This window comes from Mauremys reevesii, linkage group 4 (genome assembly GCF_016161935.1).
Source record: "Mauremys reevesii isolate NIE-2019 linkage group 4, ASM1616193v1, whole genome shotgun sequence".
NCBI lineage: Eukaryota > Metazoa > Chordata > Testudines > Geoemydidae > Mauremys > Mauremys reevesii.
The window spans coordinates 55,973,818-55,999,823 of NC_052626.1; the positions used below are offsets into that span (position 1 = coordinate 55,973,818).

At 42.6% G+C, this 26,006-nt stretch overlaps 2 protein-coding genes across 7 annotated transcripts in view; one reads left to right on the forward strand and one right to left on the reverse strand.

The window, feature by feature from the left end:
* Nucleotides 1-5,349, forward strand: part of FAM98B (family with sequence similarity 98 member B) — an 89,831-nt gene extending 84,482 nt beyond the window's left edge. The window contains exon 12 of the mRNA XM_039534398.1: nt 5,050-5,349. Coding sequence (XP_039390332.1) covers nt 5,050-5,073 — 24 coding nt within the window. The 3' untranslated portion in view covers nt 5,074-5,349. The remainder of the gene's footprint in view (nt 1-5,049) is intronic.
* RASGRP1 (RAS guanyl releasing protein 1) overlaps nt 1-26,006 on the reverse strand; it is an 83,513-nt gene that overhangs the window by 50,396 nt on the left and 7,111 nt on the right. Inside the window, exon 1 of one of the 6 annotated variants that reach the window (XM_039534395.1) lies at nt 7,277-7,327. The exons of the other annotated variants lie outside the window; for them this stretch is intronic. The gene's annotated coding sequence lies outside the window, so the exon portion shown is untranslated. Of the gene's footprint in view, nt 1-7,276; nt 7,328-26,006 lie in introns of those variants that run through there. 6 annotated transcript variants of the gene reach the window in all.

The window sequence follows — 26,006 nt, forward strand, 5'->3', positions numbered from 1 at the left end:
AGCAAAACATACGCAAACACCTTCCTTGAAACAGAGAGCAAGGTGATCGGCCTGTAGCTCTTACATTCACTGCACGGTCCCTTGCCCTGATAGAGTGAGATCACAATACTGTCCTTCCAGGCAGTTGGCAGGGTTCCAGTTCTCCACACCAGACAAAAGATGGCCAGAAGTGATTCTGCTGCACGATCAATAGCACATTTTAGCAGCTCTGAGGGAATGCCATCGGCACCGGCTGTGCATCCATTTTTCAGTTTAGAGATGGCACACTTCACTTCATCCAATGTTTGTGCATCAGTTCAAATGTCTGGATCCAGAACCGCAGTGACTGCCCGATCATCCAGCTCTGAACAAGCAGCAGCTGGAGGATGGTTCAGGACACTATGATAACGTTCCACACAGCGTGAGAGAATGTCATCATCCAATTTACATGGATGGCCTTGGCTGTCATTCAGGATGCCATTTGTAGTGACAACCTCTCAACCACTGGGGTTGCGAATGGCACGGAATACTAGCTTCAAGTCACCCCTGGCTAAGCCAAATTTGACGTCATCTACCACTTGGTTATAATATGCCTCGTGATCGTGGAGTGCCAGGGTGTTAAATTTTCACTTCAGCTGATTACAAGTGCCCTTATCACCACCCTGGTGGGCTGCGGCCTTCAATTTAATTATCTGGAAGGCCTCCTCCGACAGCCAGAGTCGGCGTGCTGGATGCCTACAGCCAATCGTCTGCTCAGCAGATTGGTTGGAGGTAGAAGTATACAGGGACCAGGCAACCTCCACGTCGTCTGGCAGATTAGCTAGAGCCGAGACTCTGTTGCTGACGTCAATATAAAACCTGTTGGCTAAACCTGGCACACGAAGTGCGTCGATGTCAAACTTCTTCATCATCACAGAGGGCTTACCTGCTTATTGGAATATCAACACCATACGGGCGACCACTAGATGGTGGAGAGGCTGGTTGGTTCAAATAAAAATTGGATTGACTTGCGATTTGAAAATAAAATGTAACCTGTTTTGAATGCTTTTAAATATATTCTCCTCTGAGAGCCTGCATTTATGTTACTAGTTGAGAAGAACAGCTGAAAACCAAAATAGCATAAAAATATTCTTGAAAGAATGCTTAATGAGAAGGCAAAATGGAAAGAGTAGGCAAAAACCCAGAATTGCAGTATACCTAGCTGCATATATTATTAGAGGAAAAACATTTTCAAGTTGCATATCACCCCTATGGAGGTGTTGTCAAGGTTAATCCACCTAAAAAACAATATAATGAAGAGGCAGCTGTCAAGTAAGGGTTTTGGTGCTATCGGAAGTTCCCAACTGGAGAAGGTAGACTCCAGAGCTGAAATCTCTCCTGCCAATCAAAAATCTAGGATGAGAAGCCTCCGTAAGTCTTTGCCTAAGGATTCAAATTCAGCCTCTTTCTCCTGTGTCTGAGTTGTACATCAAAAGGTAGGAGAAGCTGGGTCACTTTTAAGTCAACAGTTTGTAAATTTCTTCAGCCTTGGTGCCTCAGCTCACTCACTTTAATGAAGATTTCTGTATTATGGCTCTCCCTGTGCTAAATACAGGACGTCTAGCAGACAAAAGAAGATATAGCTCTACCATCATTTCATAGCCAGTTTTTATTGACTGGAAACATCCTAGAACTTCTCCCTAATCCATCCAAGTCAATTTAGGGTCCTTATAACCTTGTGGGATTTTGAAACATGTCCCACTTGTTCTTGAATGTATTTACACTTACTTTGGTTGCTGGCTGTGAGGGGTGTTCACCACACACCACCCATGAAGGGATTAAGGTAGCTCAGAAGGGGCTAATTAACCTAGTAGGCTGCACCTGGAGGCAGACTTAGGCTTGACTAGCAAGCATTAATTGAAGATGGAGCCCATCTGGGCAGGAGTAGGCGGGGCTTGTATAAAGCCAGAAAGGGAAAGCACAAGGGGGCTACAGCATGGAAGTTTGCAGTCACTTTCTGGGTATAGGGAGGAGAGAAGAAGAAAGCCTACTGGGGGAGCAGAAGCCCTGGGATCCTGACCCCTGAGGGAGCTGGAGAAAAAAGCCTGTGGAGGGCAGAGTAGGAAGGAGAGTGGGAAGACTTGCCTGGAATGACATCCGGACAGCTACTCCAGAGAGACTTCCTTACCCTGGAAGGGGAAAAACTGTATAGTGACCTGGTTGATGGGCCAAGCCACAAAGACAAAGCACTGCAATTCCTAGAGAGCAAGAGGAGCCACAGCGTGAGCGAGCAAAGGAAGGGGATGTCAGACTGGGCAGAGCTAATTCCCAGATGCAAGCACAAGGGGTGCCCCAACGGTGAGTAACCCCTGTTATGCTGGCTCTGACAAATGGTTGTGTGTTTTATTTCTTGTACCATTTTTGGAATTACACTGTCCAAACTGTTTAGACGGTAGTTCCCTCTTCAACATCTGTTTAACTAAATCTTGTTTTATAATTAATAGCAGTCTTCATATTTAATGATGCACTACTTTCTTTCTGGATCATTGGTAACTTTTAGTTGTTTCCTCAACCCATCAGCCCTTTTATAAGCAATCAAGCTAAATCTGGTCAAACCGAACTCATTTACATCCCTGTAAACTGAAATATTTTGGCTGCACTCCATTAAACCCTTTCATACACATCTTCCTTTAATAGTTCCACACAGTTTCAGGAACACAAATATCTCCGCTATATTGTTCTCCACTGGGACTGGGCTAGTCTGCCTCAAGACAGGCCGAGTTTATGGGTCACATATATCTTAATCTATAAGGGACCAATTCTGGCTTCAGTGACATGGATGGAAGTCTATAGGCCTCGCACTCATGTAACTGAGGGCAGAATTGGGCCCTGTCTAAATGCAAAGAGCATATGAGCAGCAAAAAGAAAACACCATAATATGGATGCATATAGTTGTGCGAAGAAACCCATACTGTGGCTTTAGGGTGACTTGTACAGAAACACTTTGGCCTTAATAGCTTATTTTCTTCAAAGGATTAAGTGTGTGTTTTGAACAAAAGCATCTTGATGAGCAAAAATTCTTAGTCCATATCCTGACAGAAAGGGGGCTTGAGCAGCCAGCTGAGGATTCTCTTTGTTAGGGGAACCCCTCAGTGGCATAAATCTGATAGTTTGATTTATACCATCTGTTCCTGCTCCTCCTGGTGCAGAGAGAGTACTGAAGAGACAGGAGGATGTGTGACTGGAGCATGCTGCATTCTGGCAACTCTGGGCCAACAGAACAGGGCCCCTAGGGGTAGAGTACAGTGATGAGAGCAGCCCTGAGGACGGGCTAACTTGAACAAAGGGCTGAGCCAGCTCCATTTCCCCCAGGATAAAGAGAAGGCCGTAGAAAGCATGGAAATGTATTTTCTCTTTAGAGATATTCATCTCTGAATATTATGACAGGTTCAAGAGGAAAAACCTTAGCAGACAGCTTTAGAAAAGAATTTTTGGTGTGCTTCTTAACAAGCCTGCTGACAGCACATCTTTGTTAGATGGGCTGTGAGAGTGTGCAGGTGCACTCACCACTAGTGACAAGTAGTGAACATTCTGGCAGGCAGATAAATGAATGGAGACCACTTTGAATTGCGCATAACATATAGGGGGAATGCAGTGGACATAATATACCCAGACCTCAGCAAGGCTTTTGACATAGTCCCACATGACATTCTGATAAGTAAGCTGGAGAAATGCAGGTTTGGTGGAACTACCATTAAGTGGATACGTAACTGATTAAACAACCACAAACAAAGAGTAACTATTAATGGAATGATGTCAGATTGGAGGAAGTCTCAAGTAGGGTTCCACAGGGATCTGTTTTTGGCCTGGTGTTCCACATCTTTATTAATTACCTGGATGTAAGTATAGAAAGCATACTGATCAAATTTTCAGATGAGACAAAGCTGGGAGTGGGGGGGTTGCCAAGACTTTGGAGGATAGAGCTAAAATTCAGAGGGATCTTGATAAATTGGAGAACTGGACTATAGACAACAAAATGAAATTCAACAAAGACAAATGTAACGCACTTAAGGAAGAAAAATCAAATGCACAAATACAGAATGGGGGGTAACCGGCTTGGCAGCAGAACTGCTGAAGAGGATTTGGGAGTTGTGGTGGATCACAGCCTCAATATGAGTCAGCAATGTGATACTGTTGCAAAAGAAAAAAAAAAGCAAATACAATTTTAGGTTACATTAACATAAGCATAGCATGCAAGACACAGGAGGTGTTAGTATTGCTCTTCACAGCACTTGTTAGGCCTCAGCTGGAGTATCGTGTCCAATTTTGGTCACCAATGTATAGAAGTGATGTGGAGAAACTGGAAGGGATCCAGAGGCGAGCAACAAAGATGATCAAAGTGATGAAAGGCAAGCCATAGGAGCAAAGGCTGAAGGAACTGGGTATGTTCAGTTTGGAAAAGAGGAAATTAAGGCGGGACTTGATAGCTGTCTTCAAATACTTGCAAGGCTGCCATAAAAAAGATAGAAAAAAGTTGTTCTCTTGCCACAGAGGGCAGGACAGCAGGCAGTGGGGTTAAACTACAGCACAGCAAATTTAGATTAAATCTCAGGAAAAACTTTCTAACTATAAAAACAGTCTATTCCAGAGTCCTACTGTCTCTGGAGGTTGTGGAAGCTCCTTCACTGGAGGTTTTCAAAAGGAGGCTGGAGAGCCATCTGCCTTGGATGGTTTAGACACAATAAACCCGGCATTTTGTCAGGGTGTTAGACTAGATGACCCTTGCAGTTTCTTCTAACAAACACACTCTATATTCTCCACCAATGGAAATTTCCCTGAAAGTCAAACAACCTTTTGGTATCCATGTGTGCAAGTAGATAGAAAGTATTTTGACTCCTGCACCAAAATATCTGTATGTAGGCTTCAATTCCCTTCAAGGAACCAGTAAGACATTAAAGCTCAGTGTTAGCAATTGGTATTTTGAACTGAAGCAATGCAGGTTCCCATATGGAGGCAGTTAGAAACCAGATCTCTACTGCAGTAACATGATATTTATTCATCATAACTGATGGTGCCTTTTTTTGTATCTAGATAAGAAAAGAAACTAGTAGTTGATCTTAGCAGCTGGAAGCCAGAAGAAATCCACTTTAGGGTTCTTGAAGAAACAGCAGGAGAAATTGTGGAGCTGTTATAAATAAGTTGAGTACCAATAAGCTATTTCCCTATCAGATGACTGTTTTTTTTTGTTCATTTCCAATCTCCAAAAAGGGGAGGAAAAGAGACCCATGACATTGCTGACTACTTACTCAAACTCTTTACTTGACAAAATCTTGGAAAATAAAATCAAAAAGTCAACAGGCATGTAGATTAAAATATCTAGAGCTGCTTATTGTCAAAAATTCTTGGGCTGTCCATCGATCTGTATATTAAACTTTCTGTTCTAAAGTGTGATATTGAGGTCGGGGTCTTCACTGTCAGTGTTTAAAGTTCATTTAATTCATTATTTAGTTGTACTTTTGTGTCTGTCAAGCCACAGCCTGCATTGGGAATAGGGTATGGAGCTCTTCAGACAGAATTCACATGGGGCAATAGGGAATGTCAACACCTGTTAATGTGGTGAAGCAGGGCCTCAGCCTCTCTAAGTGTGGCACCCTTTGCATTCAAAGTGCCTCCAGCAGCACTACAACTCCCCCAGTTCTTGTACTCAGAGGCGCAGATCATAATCTCCTCTGGCTTAAAAAATGGATGGAGATGCTGAAGGAGTGCTTAACAGTTTCCATTTAGGGCCCCAGTCCAGGAAAGCACTTAAGTACTCACTTAACTTTGAAGCCAATGGGACTAGTGCTTTGCAGAACTGGGGCCTTATGGACTTAAGTGCCAGTTTTTGAAAAGCCCTCAGCACATCCCATTGTGAGTGCTATTAAATGTCTAGCTGAATGCTTTCAGGGTATCTCCTCTATCTGTATTTCTAAACACACAATCCACTGAGCTTGTTACAATGATCACTTTCAAGGGAAGCCCTAGGCATGAACAAAGTACATCGACATGCAGACCCTGTACCACTCACGTTATTAGCACCTCCTCTCTACAGGTACTGAAGCCTTCTCCCACCCCATGTAGGGTGACCAGATGTCCCAATTTTATAGGGACAGTCCCGATTTTTGGGTGTTCTTCTTAAATAGGATCCTATTACCCCCCACCCGCGTCCTGATTTTTCACACTTGCTGTCTGGTCACCCTAACCCCGTCACCCACCGTCATCGTCACCCTCACCACACACAGGCACATCACATGCACCTTGCAAGGCAATTGCAGGGCTGGCTTTCTTAGTTGCCAAAACCCACTCTGCTCCTTCCTTCTAACAGTAGCCGCTGAAAGTGTTTGGATTCTCTTTGTTGAAGTCTCAATTACAACATCTCTGAACTGGCCAGCTGTCAAATCCAACCCCCAGAATTGTCACATGCCAGTTTGGAGCTCTTATTCTGTGGACTGCTTTGTAAAACATTCCCTGGGTCACCTTGTTACTCAGACTTCAAAGCCCCCACTACAATGGTCTCAAAGTATTTAATTCTGTGGACCAATATGACAACCTCCACATTCGAAGAATTATGCTCAGGCGTTTAGCACCTCTGGAAACAAGGGCACTTTTATTTAGGAGCATAACTATGGATTTAGCTGTTTAATGTTTGGTACCTGTTTGAAAACCTGGTCCATGGTCAATACTGTGATTAGAAAAGGAACTACTAAAATATAACCTAATGAGAGGAAATTACATAAACTTAAGTAAACTATCTTCATGAAACATATGGAGCCGGTGAGTGGCACCTTCTTGAACCAATCCCTGTTGTAAGAGTTTGCATGTTTCCACATGCACTTAAACCATGAGCAGTTTATTTTTACATTTATAAGTTGAAAGCTTCTTGACACTCATTTTCATTTCCGTTTGTATACCTGTTACTAACCACACACCCTGCTGAGCAAAACCACTGAGTGAATACTAAATAAATTGGAATGGGTGCGTGTCAGTATAATATCATTTTACATTAGGGAAGTGCTGCAAAATAGTGTACAAGTGTTGGTTTTGTTTTACTGCATTTGTTAAAACCCAAAACAACCTATGTGCTTTCATTCCTTTTTTCTGTAAAATACTTATGCTATGTAGATGTAGGAATTTTTCAATCAGTATGCATGCTACTCAAATAGGCAGATAAAATAGAACATCCCAGTCTAGATCTATTTGCCACCCTCAGCCACTATTAAAAAAAATAAATACAGTCACCAATAACTGGGAGAACATCTGAAACAGAAATGCCTTTCACCATGTTCTGAAGGCAGCCACAGCTTGGCTCTGAGGGGCTCTCAGAAGGAGTATGTTCCACAGTCAGGATCCCCCTCCTGAGGCCTAGCAGCCAGTTCACAAGAGTTCAACCCTAGGGGGACAGCAAGAGTGCCCCAAATTAATTGAAATCTTGTAGCAAGGGAACGCCTAGAGGTCATATTTGGGGCTGGATATTTCATAACCAACGTCTGTATCTACAGGGGTTCCTATCTATCACTGTGGTATCTAAACTGTACTCTGAAGTGAATCAGAAGCCAATGCAGGCATGGAGCACTGATATCACATGCTCACAGTAACCAAACCTCTACTAAGGTGAATAACTTTTCTCAAGTACCTGAAGTCTCCTAGTAGTTCTCAAAAGGTAGCACCCTAGAGAACACAGTGCAGTAACTAGGCCAAAATCATATGTAGCTGCATTGAGGTCCACCTCACTTGATGCTGCAGTCACTCACTACTTAGAACTTCTAGGGACAGCGGCCTTCAAAGTGCTATTTGTGATTACTTCAATAGCCACCTCCCAATAGTGGGAGACACCCATATAATCATAGGAGCATAAAGTGTAACAAATGTTGACCCCAGGAGATAATTAAAGCAGCATAACTCCATAGCTTAGGTGGGAGAATCAAAGTACTCAAAAGCCCGTATCAAAGACCTTAAGGAAACATGTACAAGTGTACAAAATAAATATGAAGGCTAATCCGGGAGCTCAGAAAACTGTTACCATCCTACTCGTGCCTATTGTACTGCACCTCTGCTCCAGACGGCAGCAGATGCAGGACTAAGGCTATGGCTACACTTAAACTTCAAAGCGCTGCCGCGGCAGCGCTTTGAAGCGCTAAGTGTAGTCAAAGCGCCAGCGCTGGGAGAAAACTCTCCCAGCGCTGTCCGTACTCCACCTCCCTGTGGGGAATAACGGACAGCACTGGGAGCACGGCTCCCAGCGCTGGGGCTTTGACTACACTGGCGCTTTGTAGCGCCGCAATTTTCAGCGCTGCAGAGGGTGTGTTTTCACACCCTGCTGCAGCACTGCAAATTTGTAAGTGTAGCCAAGCCCTATAAGAGAACCTTACGAACACTAGAAACAACTCAAGTTGGAAGGAGTTCTGTCATGAGTTCTACGGTGCTCTGCAAAAGGTACTACTCATTTATGTCCTCTTCAATTGCAAACACCACAGATAGCATGGCAGGCCCTCATGTTGTCTCATCAGTTATAAATCAATCTCAGCTAAAAACTCCCCATTCTCCCTGACGCTATGCAATGTGCGGCACCTCCAGAAACTGTACGGGAACCCTAATGGTTCTGGTGGTTTTTAGCTTAAAAATAAAAATATTTAACCCCTTCTCAAACTCAAAAACTGTCCCTTGCAACAAGTTGGCAAAGCCCTAATGAAGGACCAAGAGGATGAGTGGGGTGTAGTTAGCACCTCCGGCAGTCAAGTCGCTATTTGAGGTATATGATCACTTCTGTCTTCAAGCCTCTTGCTCATCACACACATTTTATTTTATTGACTATGCCCTCAGTGGGCATGCTTGGTAGATAGACATTTTACATTATGAAAATTGTGCAAATTACCTCCCCCATTGTGCTCTGAATATTCAGTGACTTTCCAGCCAGGAAATGCTTTTGTTCCTTCCTCTGTGCATTCTTTTGTGGTTTGAATTCTCATTTGCTAAATATATTAAAGCAGGTTATTACCTTGGTCTGCTCTTCAAGACCTCTACACAGCCACCCCCTCTCTTGGAAATTTCTAAATAGAACCCTACAGTTACACGTATGCTATCTTGTGCAAACCCTCATACTGATACTTTATATGTAAATTACGGCTACATTAATGTGAACTGAGATGTGAAACTATTTCTGGAAGCTTTTCTCTAGATACCTTTCACTTTCTTTCATATACTGTTCTTCATTTTGTTTGCTTATTGAAAAAGAAATGGAGAAAAGCATTTTGTTGAGGTTCATTCACAGCAGTTTCCCAAGAACTTGACCAAAATCTAATTCTTGAAGCTATACTTGTGTCTTTCCACAGACTGGCCTATGTCCTTGGAGTCTTGAGCTGGTTATTGCTCCATCTTTCATACAGCAGATTTACCCACATTGCCTATTGCTGCAGTTGAGATGCTTTAAATTAGCAACCACCCCAACTGTGACTATCTAATGGCAGGATCTGAGACCCAGATCCTCAAAGGTATGTAAGTGCCTAGCTCCCATTAATTTCAATGGGAGTTAGACACCTGATTAACTTTTGAGGATTTGGGCCTAAGTTGCTGATTGCCTAATGGATCCAGCCTAGGTCATGATCAAGCTGGGTAGAGCAAGTCACCATCTCCTGCTCATCATTTTATGGCAGCCCTGTCAATGCAGGAAAAAAAAATCAGTCCATGCTGTAAGATGGCTAAGGCCCATACACAGTAGTAACCTTTGTGTAGTTGGGAACTTAGGGAAGAGAAGTTAAGTACCATTCATGCTCCATTTGTATCAGACACATGAGGCATATATCTCCATCTCACGCACAAACAGGGCTTGATCCAACTCCCATTGAAGCTAATGGAAAGGAATCCACAAAGAAGAAAGACTATAAAATTAAATGAGAATGCACCAGGATCTTGGTGAGAGGAAGGAATGGTAACCTCACTTTCCATGTTCAGCTCTGCACTAAAGGATCCCTAAACAACAAGCCAATAAAACACGAGTGTTGTAAGAAACCCCATACTTTGAAATAAAAGTTCTCAAGTGTCCTTTCCTCTGTGAGACAATTTGGGGAATCTGTATATGTACAGCTTATGAATTGTCCAATACCAGAGAATTGTTACAGGTATCTGTGTCAGACTACACTCCATTTTGAATGTGATGTTTATTTGCTTTTTCTGTGGTTCTCCTGAATTTCAAGGGCCAGTGTCCAAGGGCTAACAATAGAGGTCCATTAAACCTTGATGGTCTCCTTTCCAAATAGAAGCACCCTAGCCTAAAGGCTGGATGCTATGCAAGAGAACTGCTTTATCAGGGGACAGGCTGACTGGCAAAAGAATCATAAGGTAGTGGTCTCTCTTGTTGAGGCAAAGCAGGAGGTCACATGACACAGAAGGCTGGAAGGCTATAAAAAAGCAGGAGCTGCTCCATTGTAGTGTTTTGGCTATTTTCACCAGCTGAAGCTTTTGGGAGCTGGGCAGGTGTCTGAGGTAGGGGAGAATCCTGCCCATCTGAGCACTGATGGTCCCCCAAGGGAAGGGTAAGGGACATTGCATTTGTGGTGTTTGCTATTTTCTAAATGATCTGTGCTTTTACTCTTAAGTAAAGAGTAATGGGGTGTTAGAATCCTGTGCAAAGTCAGTGTGTGTGGCTTTCACTACTGTGTATGCCTGAAGAGGTGAACTGTAAACTAGCAGGCTCACATCTTCAGTGAGATTCTGGGTTGTGCAAGAACTGCCAGTTTCAGGGTATAAGTAACTGGACCACAGGATCCCCACTGGCAAGAGGAGTGTCAGACATGAGGTCTGCATCTGGAGTGCCCACCTACAGGCCCAAAGCCAGGGACTGTGCCTAAACTCTGTCCAGCCCCCGAAAACCAAGGGCATGTGAGATTCAGCATTTGAATGCCCTCAACAGCTGTGTGGCAAGGGTCCTGTGGGAAGAGTTCAACCAGAACTGTGAAACCCTGCAACCACAAAATGTCTATTCACTTAAAAGCATAAATCGCCATGTCACATAACCCTCTCCTTATGTCACAGACTTCTCAAAACCACGTTTGGCCTTTTTATAGTTGCTCCTAGTGGCTAGCCCTGTGTATTATTTTAAAGTGGAATGGCTGGTGAATCAACTATCACCAAGCAATATGGATAGTCTTATGCCTACATCCTCTTTATTCAGGCAAGGGATGGATTGAGTCGGTCTGTCCATCCACATTAGAATCCTGCTAATTTTCTTAGATTAATTTGGTTAGCTCCTTCTCTTAGTAGACTGCAGTATTTCCCCGCCATAAAACCATTCATGGAAGTTTTTGGTGCAAATGCAAAGAGTATAACAAAAGAAACTCAAGGTGGAATTTGATAGAAATGAGAGCCAGATTATAGTTGCCCTCTCTCAGGAGCAACCTTTATGACGTTACTCACACTTACAGGGTAGGGTAACACTTTGAAGTAGAAAGAAAAGACAAATGGGATGATTTTGAAAAGTTAAAATGTATTTGGAGACACCAAACTAACGTGGGTGGAAAGCATTTCATTATTTGGTCTGATTTTCCAAACTAATAAAAGCTAAAACAAAGAGTAAAGGGGAAAAAATACCTGATGTTCATTGTCCTACAGCATGTTAAAAATATTCATTTTAGCAAATTTATGGCATAGATGAGACAACTTTTTACAAGATTATCTTTGCTGCAAAGCCTACAAAACATAGATTGAATGTGGAAGCTTCATAGAAAAAGTTCTAATAGCATGGGTTTATAATTCTTTATTGCCAAGGTGAAGAACACTGCTAGTTTACTAGAATGGCCCTTTGCCCTGGGACTGAGTCTTAACTTCACAACAGGAACATTCCATTCAGACCTCACTGGAACAAACATGGTGGGGTTTAGTCCAGGTCTTATATGTTTTGATTGGCTGAATGAAGGCAAACAAACATAGTATTCTCCTGGGGAATACTAAAATGTCAAGATACCTCTTTGCGAGTCCAGTGGTTTAATAAGCATATTTGCCAACCTCTTGGGAAACAATAGCAAAACTAATTTCAGACCACCAGACTGGGAAACACTGCCAGAGATGTAGCCACACTGCCCCTTTTTCTTTCTCATCAGCTGTTTTCCAAAAGAGTTGCTATTTGCAAAAGAATAAATCACTTGACAACCATTGGTGGAGTTTTCCAATGCAGAAAGACATCAAGGAGCTATTTTTTCATATGTTATATTAGTTCTTCTGAAATCATTCTGACCAAGACCTAAAATGACTTGTTTACAAAGATGTGTGGTAGGATCTCCCTCAGATATCTAAGATAGTTTGTGTACTTTTGGCCCCCCTGTTGAAAAATATAGGGATAGCTCAGTGGTTTGAGCATTGGCCTGCTAAACCCAGGGTTGTGAGTTCAATCCTTGAGGGGGCCACTCAGGGATCTGGGGCAAAAATCACTACTTGGTCCTGCTAGTGAAGGTAGGGGGCTGGACTTGATGACCCTTCAAGTTCTAGGAAATAGGATATTTCCATTTAAAAAATATATATATCCTAACTAAAATGTTCTACAGTCATGGAAAGCCCCACTTCACATTCCTCAATATCTGAAACTTTCTGTTGGACTCATACCAGAATTTCCTTTAGGTAAGCTTCCTTTCCAGTACAGAGGTCTCCTGTTCAGCCTCATCTCAAAGTATGTGTCTAATACTGACCACAGGTCCTCTCTTAGGTGGACAGGGTAAGAGACATAATGATTTCTAACACCAGCATGAAGGTACTCCAAACTTGTGTAGCATCTAAAAATTGTCATTCACCAAACAGCTGTTTCAGTGCTAATACAGTCTTTTTCCACTCAAAGGTGTATTTGTCTTGCATACCTTTGCCTTCCCTTCCTTTTATCACAGCTCAGTATTCTTTGCATCTCTTCAAACTAGTTGCCCTACCTTGTAGCACTGAAGCATATTTACATTCTAACTTGTTCACAGATCTTTCTACCATTGTGGGGCTACCTGGAGGAAAAATGTTACAGGTTCTTTTACATTGTTTTCCTGTTTAAATTTTCATTAACTAGTAAACTAATAATATGAAAATCTGTTTGAAGAGTCCAATTTGGGTTAATGTTGGAAGAATCTTGCTTGAAGTGAGTATCCCATTTGCAGGGCCCTACCAAATTCACGGTCCATTTTGGTCAATTTCACGGTCCTAGGATTTTAAAAATAATAAATTTCATAATTTCAGCTATTTAAATCTAAAATTTCACAGAGTTGTAATTGTAGGGGTCCTGACTCAAAAAGGAGTTGTGGGGGGTTGCAAGGTTATTTTAGGGGGCGGAGGTTGAGGTACTGCTATCCTTACTTCTGCGTTGCTGCCTTCAGAGCTGAGCAGCTGGAGAGCGGTGGCTCCTGACCAGGAGCCCAGCTCTGAAGGAAGCTGTGCCACTTGTGTGCCAGCAGCAGCAGCACAAAAGTAAGGATGGCATGGTATGGCATTGCCACCCTTACTTCTTTGCTGCTGCCTTCAGAGCTGGGCACCCAACCAACAGACACTGCTCTCTGGCCACCCAGCTCTGAAGGCAGCAATGCAGAAGTAAGGGTGGCAATACCGCAATCCCCCTAAAATAACCTTGCAACCCCTTTGCAACTCCTTTTTGGGTCAGGACCCCAAGTTTGAGAAACGCTGGTCTCCCCAATGAAATCTATATGTATAGGGTAAAAGCACACAAAAGACCAGATTCCCATGGTGGGAGACCAGATTTCATGGTCCGTGACGTGTTTTTCATGGCCATGAATTGAGTAGGGCCCTACCCATTTGAGTTATTTAACTTATCTGCAGCCAAAGCTTGCTGTTTACCCTGAGACCAGGAGGCTATGATGAGATGTGCACTGTTAGGAATGAGGAATTATAGAAGATAGAAATCATCCAAAACAAATGTTCTGAAAGAGAGTCAAGTTCAAAGGCTGAGCAAAACCGGATCTTGATGTCACATTATTGATCCCTGCCATATGAACTCCACACTTCAAAGACATGACACCTACTGAAAAACCTCACTTGGAGATGTGACATTTCACCACCATATGTATGCAACTGGGCACTGACTTAAAGTTCACTCTGTGTACATTCGAGTTAAAAGGCGCAGTGCTCCAAGACTCCTGAAATCCATCTCCCATGCATGAGTAGCGCTGATTGCCCCTAATGGCTGCTGCCTCCCCTTTGCCTTTCCCCAGATGCTCACTTCAAGTTCTGAACTAGGTATTAGGGATGGGGTGAAAAGAAGCTTAGGAAAAATGTCTTGATTTTTTTTTCCAGCCTAAAGCTTTCTAACAGCAAGATCTATTAGACTGTGTAATAATCTCCCATGGGATGTGGAAGCTACATTGTTTGAGTCATTTAAAACTGGTGCAAAGTACTAGAGAATATACTGTGGTGGTCTTAAGGACTGGCAGTGTGGATAGTACTGTACAAGGCACAAAATACTGAAAGTTCCCACTTCAAAGAACTTACAATCTGAACAAGATAGACACAGGGTAAATAGGATGCACTGGGAAGTCCAGAGAGGAATTAACTGGTCCTTAATTTTTCTGCTACTTCACACATTGGCTGGAGGAAAGAATGGACACTAGTACAGCTTTCTTTGGCGACTGAATTGGTCATCACTATAAAATGCCTAAGCTTTTGTGAAATGTAGAGAGATTACATCCTTTTCCTCAACCGATATACCGGTAAATATTTTTCTCCCAGATACCTCTAAAAGGCATTCACTAAGGGACCTAGAGAGAACTTTTATCCTTTCTAACCACTTTCATAAAAATTGAACATGGAGGGCCAGATCCACAGCTGGTGTAAACTGACCTAGCTCCACAGATGTCAACGGAGCTATTCATACTTGCGCTAGCTGACGATCCAGCATATTTTGATTAGTAACAGTCCTTGGTATATTCCCTCTTTCAATCGGAGATAATCATTGACACGCCGTAGTCAAATCCCATATTTTACATGCAACATCATTCTACAAAGTAGAATTTTTTTCAGTTCAGTTGTCCAAAGTTAACATGCAGAGTTAAAGGAAAGAAATAAGGCTGAGGATCAATTTTTTTTTTGTCTTGTAAACAGCTTTTTTAAAAACTAATTCATATTTTTGGCAGACTCTCCTATGGAAAATGTTGTTAGTTATCAATGGCTGTTTTACATTTGTTACAACCACAATCAGTATTAGTTAACTAAATTAGCATTTAGCATTCTAAAGAGCAGTAACAACTCTTCTGTGCTTGTAATGTCATTAGCTCCTTATTAACATAATTTCTGTTGCCAAGCAACTAAAGCTTCTGTGCCATATTTGATGGAATTATGCCAAGATTATTTAAAAGCACAAAGATCGATCTCATTTTAATACAGAGTAAACCTGAGCTAACTGCTGAGTACTTTATCAAATAGAAATGTCAATTTTCAGTTTAGGACGGTAATATTTAAGAGGTGGGGGGAAAAACAAGAAATTGAAGGATAAAAGGTAAACAAAATGCCATTTCCAGGTGAATCTAGTAGCAAAAAACTAAAAGATAATTTGCTTCAACGTGGGTGTGTATTCACGTATAAAATACGTAACTGCCTTTGAGTCAGAATTCTGTGTTACAGTTTGTGTGAATTAATCTGACTTTCTAAGCTTTCCCCATCAGTGGCAACATGATTTGAGCAGGTAGGGAATGCTGACCTCACATATAACATCATCTGAATTTGTTTTTAAATGTCAATGTTTAATATTTTACAAATTGCCAGGTTGATGGGATTTGATGACTATATTGTACCCTAAGTTTGCCTTATGTATTGCTGGAAAATCAAACAGGATGCTTTTTGAAACAATTAAATGCATGCAAGTCTAACCAGCTCTCGATTTGGGCTGCAGTTTAGCACCTTATATATTGCAAAGAGAACTGTGTAAGCAGACCCCTCTAGTCACAAGGAGATGCACTGAAATCACTAGGGTTTCACACAAGCCTGGGTGGCTGCCCACATGGCTTTCTTTGCAGGACTGGGGCCTATGGTAATTACTAATGCTCTCTAGAGTTACAGTGAATTTTATTCTTCTAAAAGAATTTGTTAAACTCCAGAGATTGTTGGCCATAGAGAAATAGGTGTGGTCCAGTGGTCTGGGCACAGAAGGCCAGGAACGCCTGAGTGCTGAGATGAGCACTGATACTGGCTTGTTGTATGTAACTTATCATTTAAAACAGCTTTTGTACCAGATGACTGGAGGATAGCTAATGTGATGCCAGTTTTTAAAAAAGGTTCCAGAGGTGATGCCAGCAATTACAGGCTGGTAAGCCTGACTTTAGTACCAGGCAAACTGGTTGAAATTATAGTAAAGAACAGAATTGTCAGACATGTAGATGAACATGATGTGTTGGAAGAGTCAGACATGTTTTTTGTAAAGGGAAATCATTCTTCGCCAATCTACTAGAATTCTTTGAGAGGGTCAACAAACATGTGGACAAAGGTGTTCCAGTGGATATACTATATTAGATTTTTAGAAAGCCTTTGACAAGATCCCTCACCAAAGGCTCTTAAGCAAAGTAAGCTGTCATGGGATAAGAGGGAAGGTCCTCTCATGGATTGGTAACTGGTTAAAAGATAGGAAAGAAAGAGTAGGAATAAATGGTCCATTTTCAGAATGGAGAAAGGTAAATAGTGGTGTCCCCCAGGGGTCTGTACTGGGACTAGTCCTATTCAACATATTCATAAATGATCTGGGAAAAGGGGTAAACAGTGAAGTGGCAAAATCTGATGATGATACAAAACTACTCAAGATAGTTAAATTCAAAGTAGATGGCGAAGAGTTACAAAGGAATCTCCCAAAACTGGGTGACTGGGCAACAAAATGGCAGATGAAATTCAATGTTGATAAATGCAAAGTAATGCACATTGGAAAACCTAATCCTAACTATACATATAAAATGATGGGGTCTAAATTAGCTTTTTACCAATCAAGAAAGATCTTGGAGTCATTGTGAATAGTTCTCTGAAAACATTCACTCAACGTGCAGTGGCAGTCAAAGCGAACAAAATGTTGGGTATCATTAAGAAAGGGATAGATAATAAAACAGAAAATATCATATGGGATGACCACATCTTGAATACTGTGCACAGATGTGGTTGCTCCAGCTCAGGAAGATATATTGCAATTGGAAAAGTTTCAGAAAAGGGCAACAGAAATGGTTGGGGTAGGAATAGCTTCCATATGAGGAGAAATTAATAAGACTGGGACTTTTCAGCTTGGGAAAGAGACTACTCAGGGGGGATATGATAGCAGTCTATAAAATCACAACTGGTGTGGAGAAAGTAAATAAGAAGTGTTATTTACTCCTTCTCATAACACAAGAACTAGGGGTCATCAAATGAAATTAATAGGCAGCCGGTTTAAAACAAACAAAAGGAAGTATTTCTTCATACAATGCACAGTCAACCTGTGGAACTCCTTGCCAGAGGACATTGTGAAGGCCAAGACTATAACAGGGTTCAAAAAAGAACTAGATAAATTCATGGAGGACAGGTCCATCAATGTCTGTTAACCAGGATGGGCAGGGATGGTGTTACAGAAACACTGCCTATTTTGAACTGCTTTTCATGCATTTCTTAAGTGTTTAAAGCTAAATATATTCTTTTCTACCGTTAATATGAAAATAAAATATCTAAGGTTTTTGGTGTACAGTAGGGGTTATACAGTAGCCCTGGTGAGGACACGGGTTGTAGGGAAAGATAGTGGGAGTTAAAAGGTTAGCTTAACTTACCTGGCAGTATAGGGAGAGGTGGTTGATAATACAGGCTGTTTGGTATTCTGCTTGGGGTTATTTCTATAGGAAGGACCGGAGACAATTGTCTGTGCTCTCCTACCTTAGCAAGCACTGCCTGCACATCTTCACTAGGGAGACACTAACTAGGGGCAGAGCTGCCTTTACTCCCTGTATACACCTGAAAATATAGAAGGTCTTATAAGGTATGCTGGAGGGGTTTGCTGTGCCTGTTACTGATAGTAGCTGCTGTGTGCTTCAACATGAGAAGGGAGAGGCATCATAAGATGCTGTTGGGATAAAGGTACCTCAGTTCTGAGGAATATTTTACTTTTCTTGCTGTATGGTACCAGCAAAGATTGTCTGGAATTAACTTGTGTTTATGGTGGTTCTTTCCGGAGTCTCTCTGCCAGGACAATGCCAGACTATAACAGGGTTCAAAAAAGAACTAGATAAGTTCATAGAGGATAGGTCCACCAATGGCTATTAGCCAGGATGGGCAGGGATAATCTCCCTAGCCTCCTGTTTGCCAGAAGCTGGGAATGGGCGACAGGGGACGGATCACTTGATTACCTGTTCTGTTCATTCCCCCTGTGGCACCTGGCATTGACCACTGTCAGAAGTCAGGATACTGGGCTAGATGGATATTTGGTCTGATCCACATGTTCTTGGCAAGTGTCAAAGACCATCTACAAAGGATTTTCAAAAATTTTGGTTTATGCCCATTTGTGTTTTTATTGATGTATAAAGTAGGCCTGAAACATGTAGATCACGGGTAGGCAACCTATGGCATGCATGCCGAAGGCAGCACGCGAGCTGATTTTTTCAGTGGCATTCACAACTGCTTGGGTCCTAGCCACCGGTCTGGGGGGCTCTGCATTTTAATTAAATTTTAAATGAAGCTTCTTAAACATTTTTAAAATCTTATTTACTTTACATACAACACTAGTTTAGTTATATATTATAGACTTATAGAAAGAGACCTTCTAAAAACATTAAAATGTATTACTGGCACATGAAACCTTAAATTAGAGTGAATAAATGAAGACTTGGCACACCACTTCCAAAAGGTTGCTGACCCCTGATGTAGATGTTGTTCCCACTTGTCCTTTTTATCTTAGAAGTATCAGAAACATCAATTCTGGTCTTCCCTGGTTCTGCTGGAAGGTTTATTGTGGATTTCAGATGATGCATACTGCTAGTATTTCCACTATAATGGAGGGGATGAGGGTTCCGAATCTTTAATACAGATGCTTTCTCCAGAATGTTGTTTAGTCGTTGAAATTAAGTGCATGTTAACAAACCAAACAGAAATAGTTGTAAGCAGTCTGAATAAAAGTCATTTGGCTCTTGTAAAGTTGTTTCACTAGTTCTCATGTCTGCCAGCCTGGATAGACTAGTATGTGTGGTTTGTTTGTTTGTTTTAAATTTAAAAAAAAGCGGGGGGGGGGAAATGGAGGGTAGAAACTGAACAAACCTTTCAGAGAAAAGAGGCATAGCCTAATTTTTTTTCTCTTAGTGGATGATCTTTAACATGTCTGTCCGTCCAACTGTAAAACAGGGATAATATTTATCTTCTTGGAGGTGCTGTGGAGGATCGATACTTTTCTGTACAGATCTGAAGAGGAAACGTGCTACAGAAGTATTCTAATCTACAGAGCAGGTGCAGTCATGTTTAACTTATTTTGCAAAACACCTACTGGCAATTATATAAATTTCAGGATATGGCAATTATATCAATTTCAGGGTATGGTGGAAAGGGAAGTACATTCAGACTGCCAGCACCATCCCCAAATTCACATCACTATATTATAAATATCTATATAGAGCTTTCATTCAAATAGGTCCTCAAGGGCTTTTCAAGTTATGTTATGCTGACTCTACAAGGTGTGCTTATAAATATCACTTTGCTCAGTGACTGAAGTGCTGTTTAACTAAACAAGCAATACTATACATCAGTTATTAGGAAGTTAAGAATACGATAATCATGTGAATTTGCAGGTAGAAGTTGTGGACAAAATGAAATTATCCAATTTAAAATTGGCCAAGACCCTGGGTTAACACTCTTAGATCTCCTGCAAAGCACCACAGAATCTCTAACTATGGTCAATCTTGTTTTTTACGATTCAAGTGAAATATCTTGCTGTAGGAGTACTGTACTGCATACAATTCTGAACAAATATTTTCAGTATAGTTTCAGAGTTAAGCTTCTAAGTGCAGGACCACATCAAATAATTATATTAATCCATGTTATACTGCAGTACATATACTATGGGAAGCTGTTTTTACTGTCAGATGCATAATGCAATGAGATGTACAGTGCCTTTAGACGACAAAAATCTATATTCCACAACTTTTTGTTTTGTATTGCCCTTATGATTCAAGTAATTACCACTTGAAGCCATTCTAATAGGCACGATTTGTTCAGCAGAAGATGATTGAAATGTAGAAAAGCTCTTCATATGTCTATCCATTCCAGTAGGTTGACGGATTCTAATAGTCTTTCCATAGCTCTTCCCTTTGTTAGAGCTTTAGTAAAAGAAACAGAGTTAGGGATGTGAATCGTGACATGCATTTAAGGAAGCTGTTTCAAGCATCCTTTTACTAATAAGCTTTCTTCTTTGCTGTTTAGGATTACAGGTCTGTGGTGAGACCTAAAGGGTCCCCTGGTTGTCTAGAAAGATGAAACACATAAATAGGAAAGCATTGTCTTATCTTATTAGCACTAGGGGGGAAAAACCATGTTCAGAGGGCAGTAGTTAAATCTTGGACAGTTGACTGATCTGATGACGGAATGTTGTATACAATATAAATTTCAAAGACTTAAGGTCCTCACAGCATCACCAGAGGAAGCCTGCACTGCTTTTTAAAGCATGATGGAAGGGTTTGTCACATAAGTAAAAAGGTGTGTTAGGTGTTTGCTCATGTTCTGAAACTCTAGTGTAGACAAAGCAGATAGACATTATCTGCAAATCCTAGCCACAATGGTCAATAGAACAACTTCCACTGACTTCAGTGGGGCCAGAATTTCACCCTAATACATAAGCTTGAGTGGAGGCCTATGCTTCCCCCTAGGGGCTGGCTGTATTTAGGAGAAAGGGTGGGGTTTTAAAACATTTTAACTAATACATTTTAAAACTCTAATGGTCACTTCTCCTCCCTAATGTAAGTTAAAATACAACTTGCCCTGTTTACATTAGGGTTTTAAAACATGCTTAACAACAATTTTGCTAACACACTTAAAATATCTTTTAGCCTATGGGTGGGCAAACTTTTTGGCCCGAGGGCCACATCTGGGAATAGAAATTGTATGACGGGCCATGAATGCTCACAAAATTGGGGTTGGGGTGCGGGTTGGGGTGTGGGAGGGTGTGAGGGCTCTGGGGTGGGGCCAGAAATGATGAGTTCAGGGTCTGGGAGGGGGCTGGGGTGGAGAAGTGAGGTGCGGGGGGGGTGAGGGCTTCAGCTGGAGGTGCAGGCTCTGGGGTGGGGCTAGGGATGAGATGTTTGGGGTGCAGGAGGGTGCTTCAGGCTGGGATCAAGGGGTTTGGAGGGTGGGAGCGGGATCAGGGCTGAGGCAAGGGGTTGGGGCGTGGGGAGAGACTCAGGGGTGCAGGCTCCCGGCAGCACTTACCTCAAGCGGCTCCCGGACGCAGCGACATGTCCTGTGCAGCCAGGTGGCTCTGCACACTGCCCCATCTGCAGAAACCACCCCTACAGCTCCCATTGGAGCACCGGAGGGGGCCATTGGAGCGCATAGGAGCTAGAGGAGGGCCATGCCACTGCCTCTGCGAGCCATGTGGAGTGGCCCTCAACCCCGTGCCCTGGCTGGAGCCCCAGAGCAGGGCCATGTGGCTGCTTCTGGGAACTGCATGGAACTGCTCCCGACCCTGCTCCCCAGCTGGAGCGCCGGAGTGGGGCCAGCCCCAGACCCTGTTCCCCAGCGGGAGCTCAAGGGCCGGCTTAAAACAGCTGGTGGGCCAGATCCGGCCCAGGGGCCACAGTTCGCCCACCCCTGTTTTAGCCTGTTCTAGACCAGCCCTAGGCTTCAACTCAATGAGCTTAGTCTATATTAAAGCCTAAACTACCTGATCTACACTAGTTTTGAACATGTTAGTTGCAGTTTTCTAATGACCTCTCTAAACCCTAATCATGATAAACCCAAAGGTAGAGTTATCTGGGAGAGATACAAGGGGGAGGGCTCTTATCACCAAACTTTTTACTTACACACATATATAATTAAGTGCAAAATTACCAGCTATGACAGACTTCTACATAATGGATCTCAAACCCCAGAATGCTATGCTCATAATTACAGAAGAAGCTGGTGTAGACCAGCGTGTTGTGAACAGTTCACATGTCCATGCCCAGTGTACATACAGCTGACAGACATGATCATCCAGTGACCACCACTGAAATATTCATCCTTTCAGCTGTTGACTAGCCAAGCTATTCTGTGAAGGAATATCACACTTTCTGGACTTAAAATATCAACTCTGAGCCTCATGTATTTAAATTAGATCATTTATCAAATGTGTTTAGCCCTTCCTGTGCCACAGCTTGCTGCCTGCCTGATTCACAGGTTAAGGTTTCTGTCAGAAAAGTGACTAAAAATGGAACTGTCTTGTTCAAGATATCTATTGCCTGTGTTTGTTTAAATCAGCACCACAGAGCCAATACAGCTGGGGAAGAACAAGTTAGCTTCTATTCTACCTCAAGCATCAACAAAATGGAGGTTTAAAGAATCTTTATTACTGGCAATGATGTAAGAGGCAGAAAGCCCAACTTGAGTTGCAGATCCCAGACTGAGTTTGCAGGATGTCAGTTGGAAAACCCTTCTTTTGACTTGTAAATTGAACAGACATGATATGAAAACACTGGATTCAATAGGCTCTTTTTCAGACCCAGTGTCATTGTTGGTAACACGCTCTGTTATCTGTGCTTCTGAAATGCTCTTTTAATGAGAAGTGACACTAATACAGACTACTTCTACTACAAATTCACACTCTAACGTTGTGCTGTATCTTTAGCCAAGCAGCACAACTTCTGCACTCTCAGTGTTCCTAAACTCTCAGCCTCAGCCCCTTTTGCCACCTGCAATTTACTCAGACCCTCCTCCCTGTCTGCTCGGGATCTTGCTACATTCTTCAAAAAGAAAACTGACATGATCCAAGGGCACCTCCCCCTCCCTTCCTTACTCCCATCACCACTGTCTCTTCCCTGTCCTTATCACTGAAATTGTGATTTCTCTCATGCATATTAATTCAAGATCAGCAGTTTCTCGATGGAGTCTGTTTTGGAAGCTTTTCTGCTGCAAAATTGCCACCTTTAAATCTGTTACTGAGTGGCCAGAGAGGTTGAAAAACACTAACCCAGGAACATATCCTTGCAACAAAGCCCGATGCCAACTCTGTCCACATATCTATTCAAGCGACACCATCATAGGACCTAATCACATCAGCCACACTATCAGGGGCTCGTTCACCTGCACATCTACCAATGTGATATATGCCATCATGTGCCAGCAATGCCCCTCTGCCATGTACATTGGCCAAACCAGACAGTCTCTATGCAAAATAAATGGACACAAATCTGACATCAGGAATCATAACATTCAAAAACCAGTATGAGAACACTTCAACCTCTCTGGGCTTGGCTACACTTGCAAGTTGCAGCGCTGGTAGAGGCTTTCCAGTGCTGCAATTACACCCCGTCCACACCTGCAGGGCACAACCAGCGCTGCAACTCCCTGGCTGCAGCGCTGGCTGTACACCTGGCCAGGTTGGGGTGTAGCGATTGCAGCGCTGGTGATCCAGCGCTGCTCATCAAGTGTGGACACACACCAGCGCTTTTATTGGCCTCCGGGGAATAAGGAGATATCCCAGAATGCTTTTAACTAAAATTACTCCCTTTGTTTTGTTATGCAGCTTGTCTTTGTTTTGTTGTGAACCTCCGGAGCTCCGTTTCTACCGGAGCTGCTAATCAGCTCCTGTTTGCTGTGATCAATCTGTGAACAATCAAATGAGATCCTCCTCCCTGTTGTGAACAGCTCTGTGGAGCTCCTCCGTTGCCGCTGCTGCTATCTAAAAAACAAACATAGCTCCTGTTTGCTGTGATCATCTGTACCTGGCTGTAAACAATCAAATGAGAGGCAGGCAGGGAAACAGCGGGGAGTCGTGCAGGCTGTTTGCAATTAAGAGTTAAGACTAAGGGGTCAGAAAAATGTTCTGATTTTTCAAGTCAGGAAGCTAAACACACAGTGTTGGCTCCAAAAATCCACTCTCTCTTTCCCCCCGCTCCCTGTCACACTAGACCCCACTCCACCCCCCTCTTTTGAAAAGCACGTTGCTGCCACTTGAATGCTGGGATAGCTGCCCATAATGCATCACTCCCAACAGCGCTGGAAATGCTGCAAATGTGGCCACACACCAGCGCTGGTAGCTGTGAGTGTGGCCACACACCAGTGCTGCTCCTACACAGCTGGATGACCAGCGCTGCAAACCGTAAGTGTAGCCAAGCCCTCTGACCACTCAGTAACAGATTTAAAGGTGGCAATTTTGCAACAGAAAAGCTTAAAAAACAGACTCCAATGAGAAACTGCTGAACTTGAATTAATGTGCAAACTAGATACTATCAATTTAGGCTTAAATAGAGACTGGGAATGGTTGAGCCATTACACACATTAAATCTATTTACCCATGTTAAGTATCCTCACACCTTCTTGTCAAACTGTCTTAAATGGGCTATCTTGATTATCACTACAAAAGTTTTTTTTCCCTCCTGCTGACAATAGCTCATCTTAATTAATTAGCCTCTTAGAGTTGGTAGGGGAACTCCCACCTTTTCGAGTTCTCTGTATGTATATATATCTCCTCACTATATGTTCCATTCTATGCATCCGATGAAGTGGGCTGTAGCCCACGAAAGCTTATGCTCAAATAAATTTGTTAGTCTCTAAGGTGCCACAAGTACTCCTGTTCTTTTTGCGGATACAGACTAACACAGCTGCGACTCTGAAACATGTTCTTAACAGCTTGTCCTCTCCCTCCTTTCCTGGTTCTCCTCCTATCTCTCTAGTTGCTATCAATGTTTCATTTGCAAGATGGATCTCATTAATCCTCACTCCAGCCCTCATTGCGGTTCCCACAAAGCTCCATTCTTGGCACCTTTCCTCTTCTCCCTGTCGCTGGAGATCTCATTCAGTAATATGATTTTAAGTATCATCTTTACATGGATGACTCAGGATATGTCTATCCTGCAGTATAAGCCCAAAGTTCAAACTGAGGCTCAACCTAACCACCCCTCTTTACACAAATCACACTAACCCAGAACTCAGCTCCAGGGCCTCAGAACCACACAGGGGTGGCATATCCAAGTCTGAGTCAAACCGGGACACAGGGATCAAGCCCTATTGGTTTGCAGTGTAGACACAGCCTCGTAGGACTCATGGTCAGGGAGTCTACCGAAAACATTCCACGATGCCATGGGCCGAGTCTTTGTCCTCTGGACATTCAAGTTTTTTCTCACACTGCATCTAAACAAAGGGCTAAAGCAGCTACATTTTGGGGGGCTCTAGGAAGTCTGGGATACGAGTGGTTGGACTAAGGCCCACATAATTCCCTATAGATGCTGGCGCATCAGGTTCAGACCCAGGGTTCAGTAATTCCTAACCTGGGTTACAAATAAGTACAGATGCTCAAACCCTAGGTTAGCAGACCCTGGGTTTATTAACTTGAGTTCTACTAACTTTGAGCTTACCTTGGAGGGTAGACATACCCTCAGATCTACCTTTCCACTCCAGACCTCCCTCATTCCTTCCAAACTAAAATTCAAAACTGTCTTTCAGAAAACTCCTTGTAGATATTTAGCTATCAGTTTAAGCTCAACATAGCCAGAATTGAGTTCTTGATCTTTTCCCCTAAAGCCCTCCCCACTTTCATTGTCATTATGTACAACACTAACATCCTTCCCAACATTGAGGCCCATTGTCTTTGACCCAGCCCCCTCTCTGGACCCACACTTCTAGACACTGCCTAAATCTTGCTTTTTCCTACACACACATCTCCTAGATCTGGCCTTTCCTCTCTGTTCACACTGCTAAACCTTGATACAGGTCCTCTTTATCTCACATCTTGTCATTTCAACTTGCTCGTTTCTGTTCTTGACAAAGGTCATTTGCCCCCATCCCGCCTTACATCCATTCACCATCTTCCTCGCTCATTGCATCCCTTCACTGGTTTCCCCTTTCCCACTGCATGACACAAAACT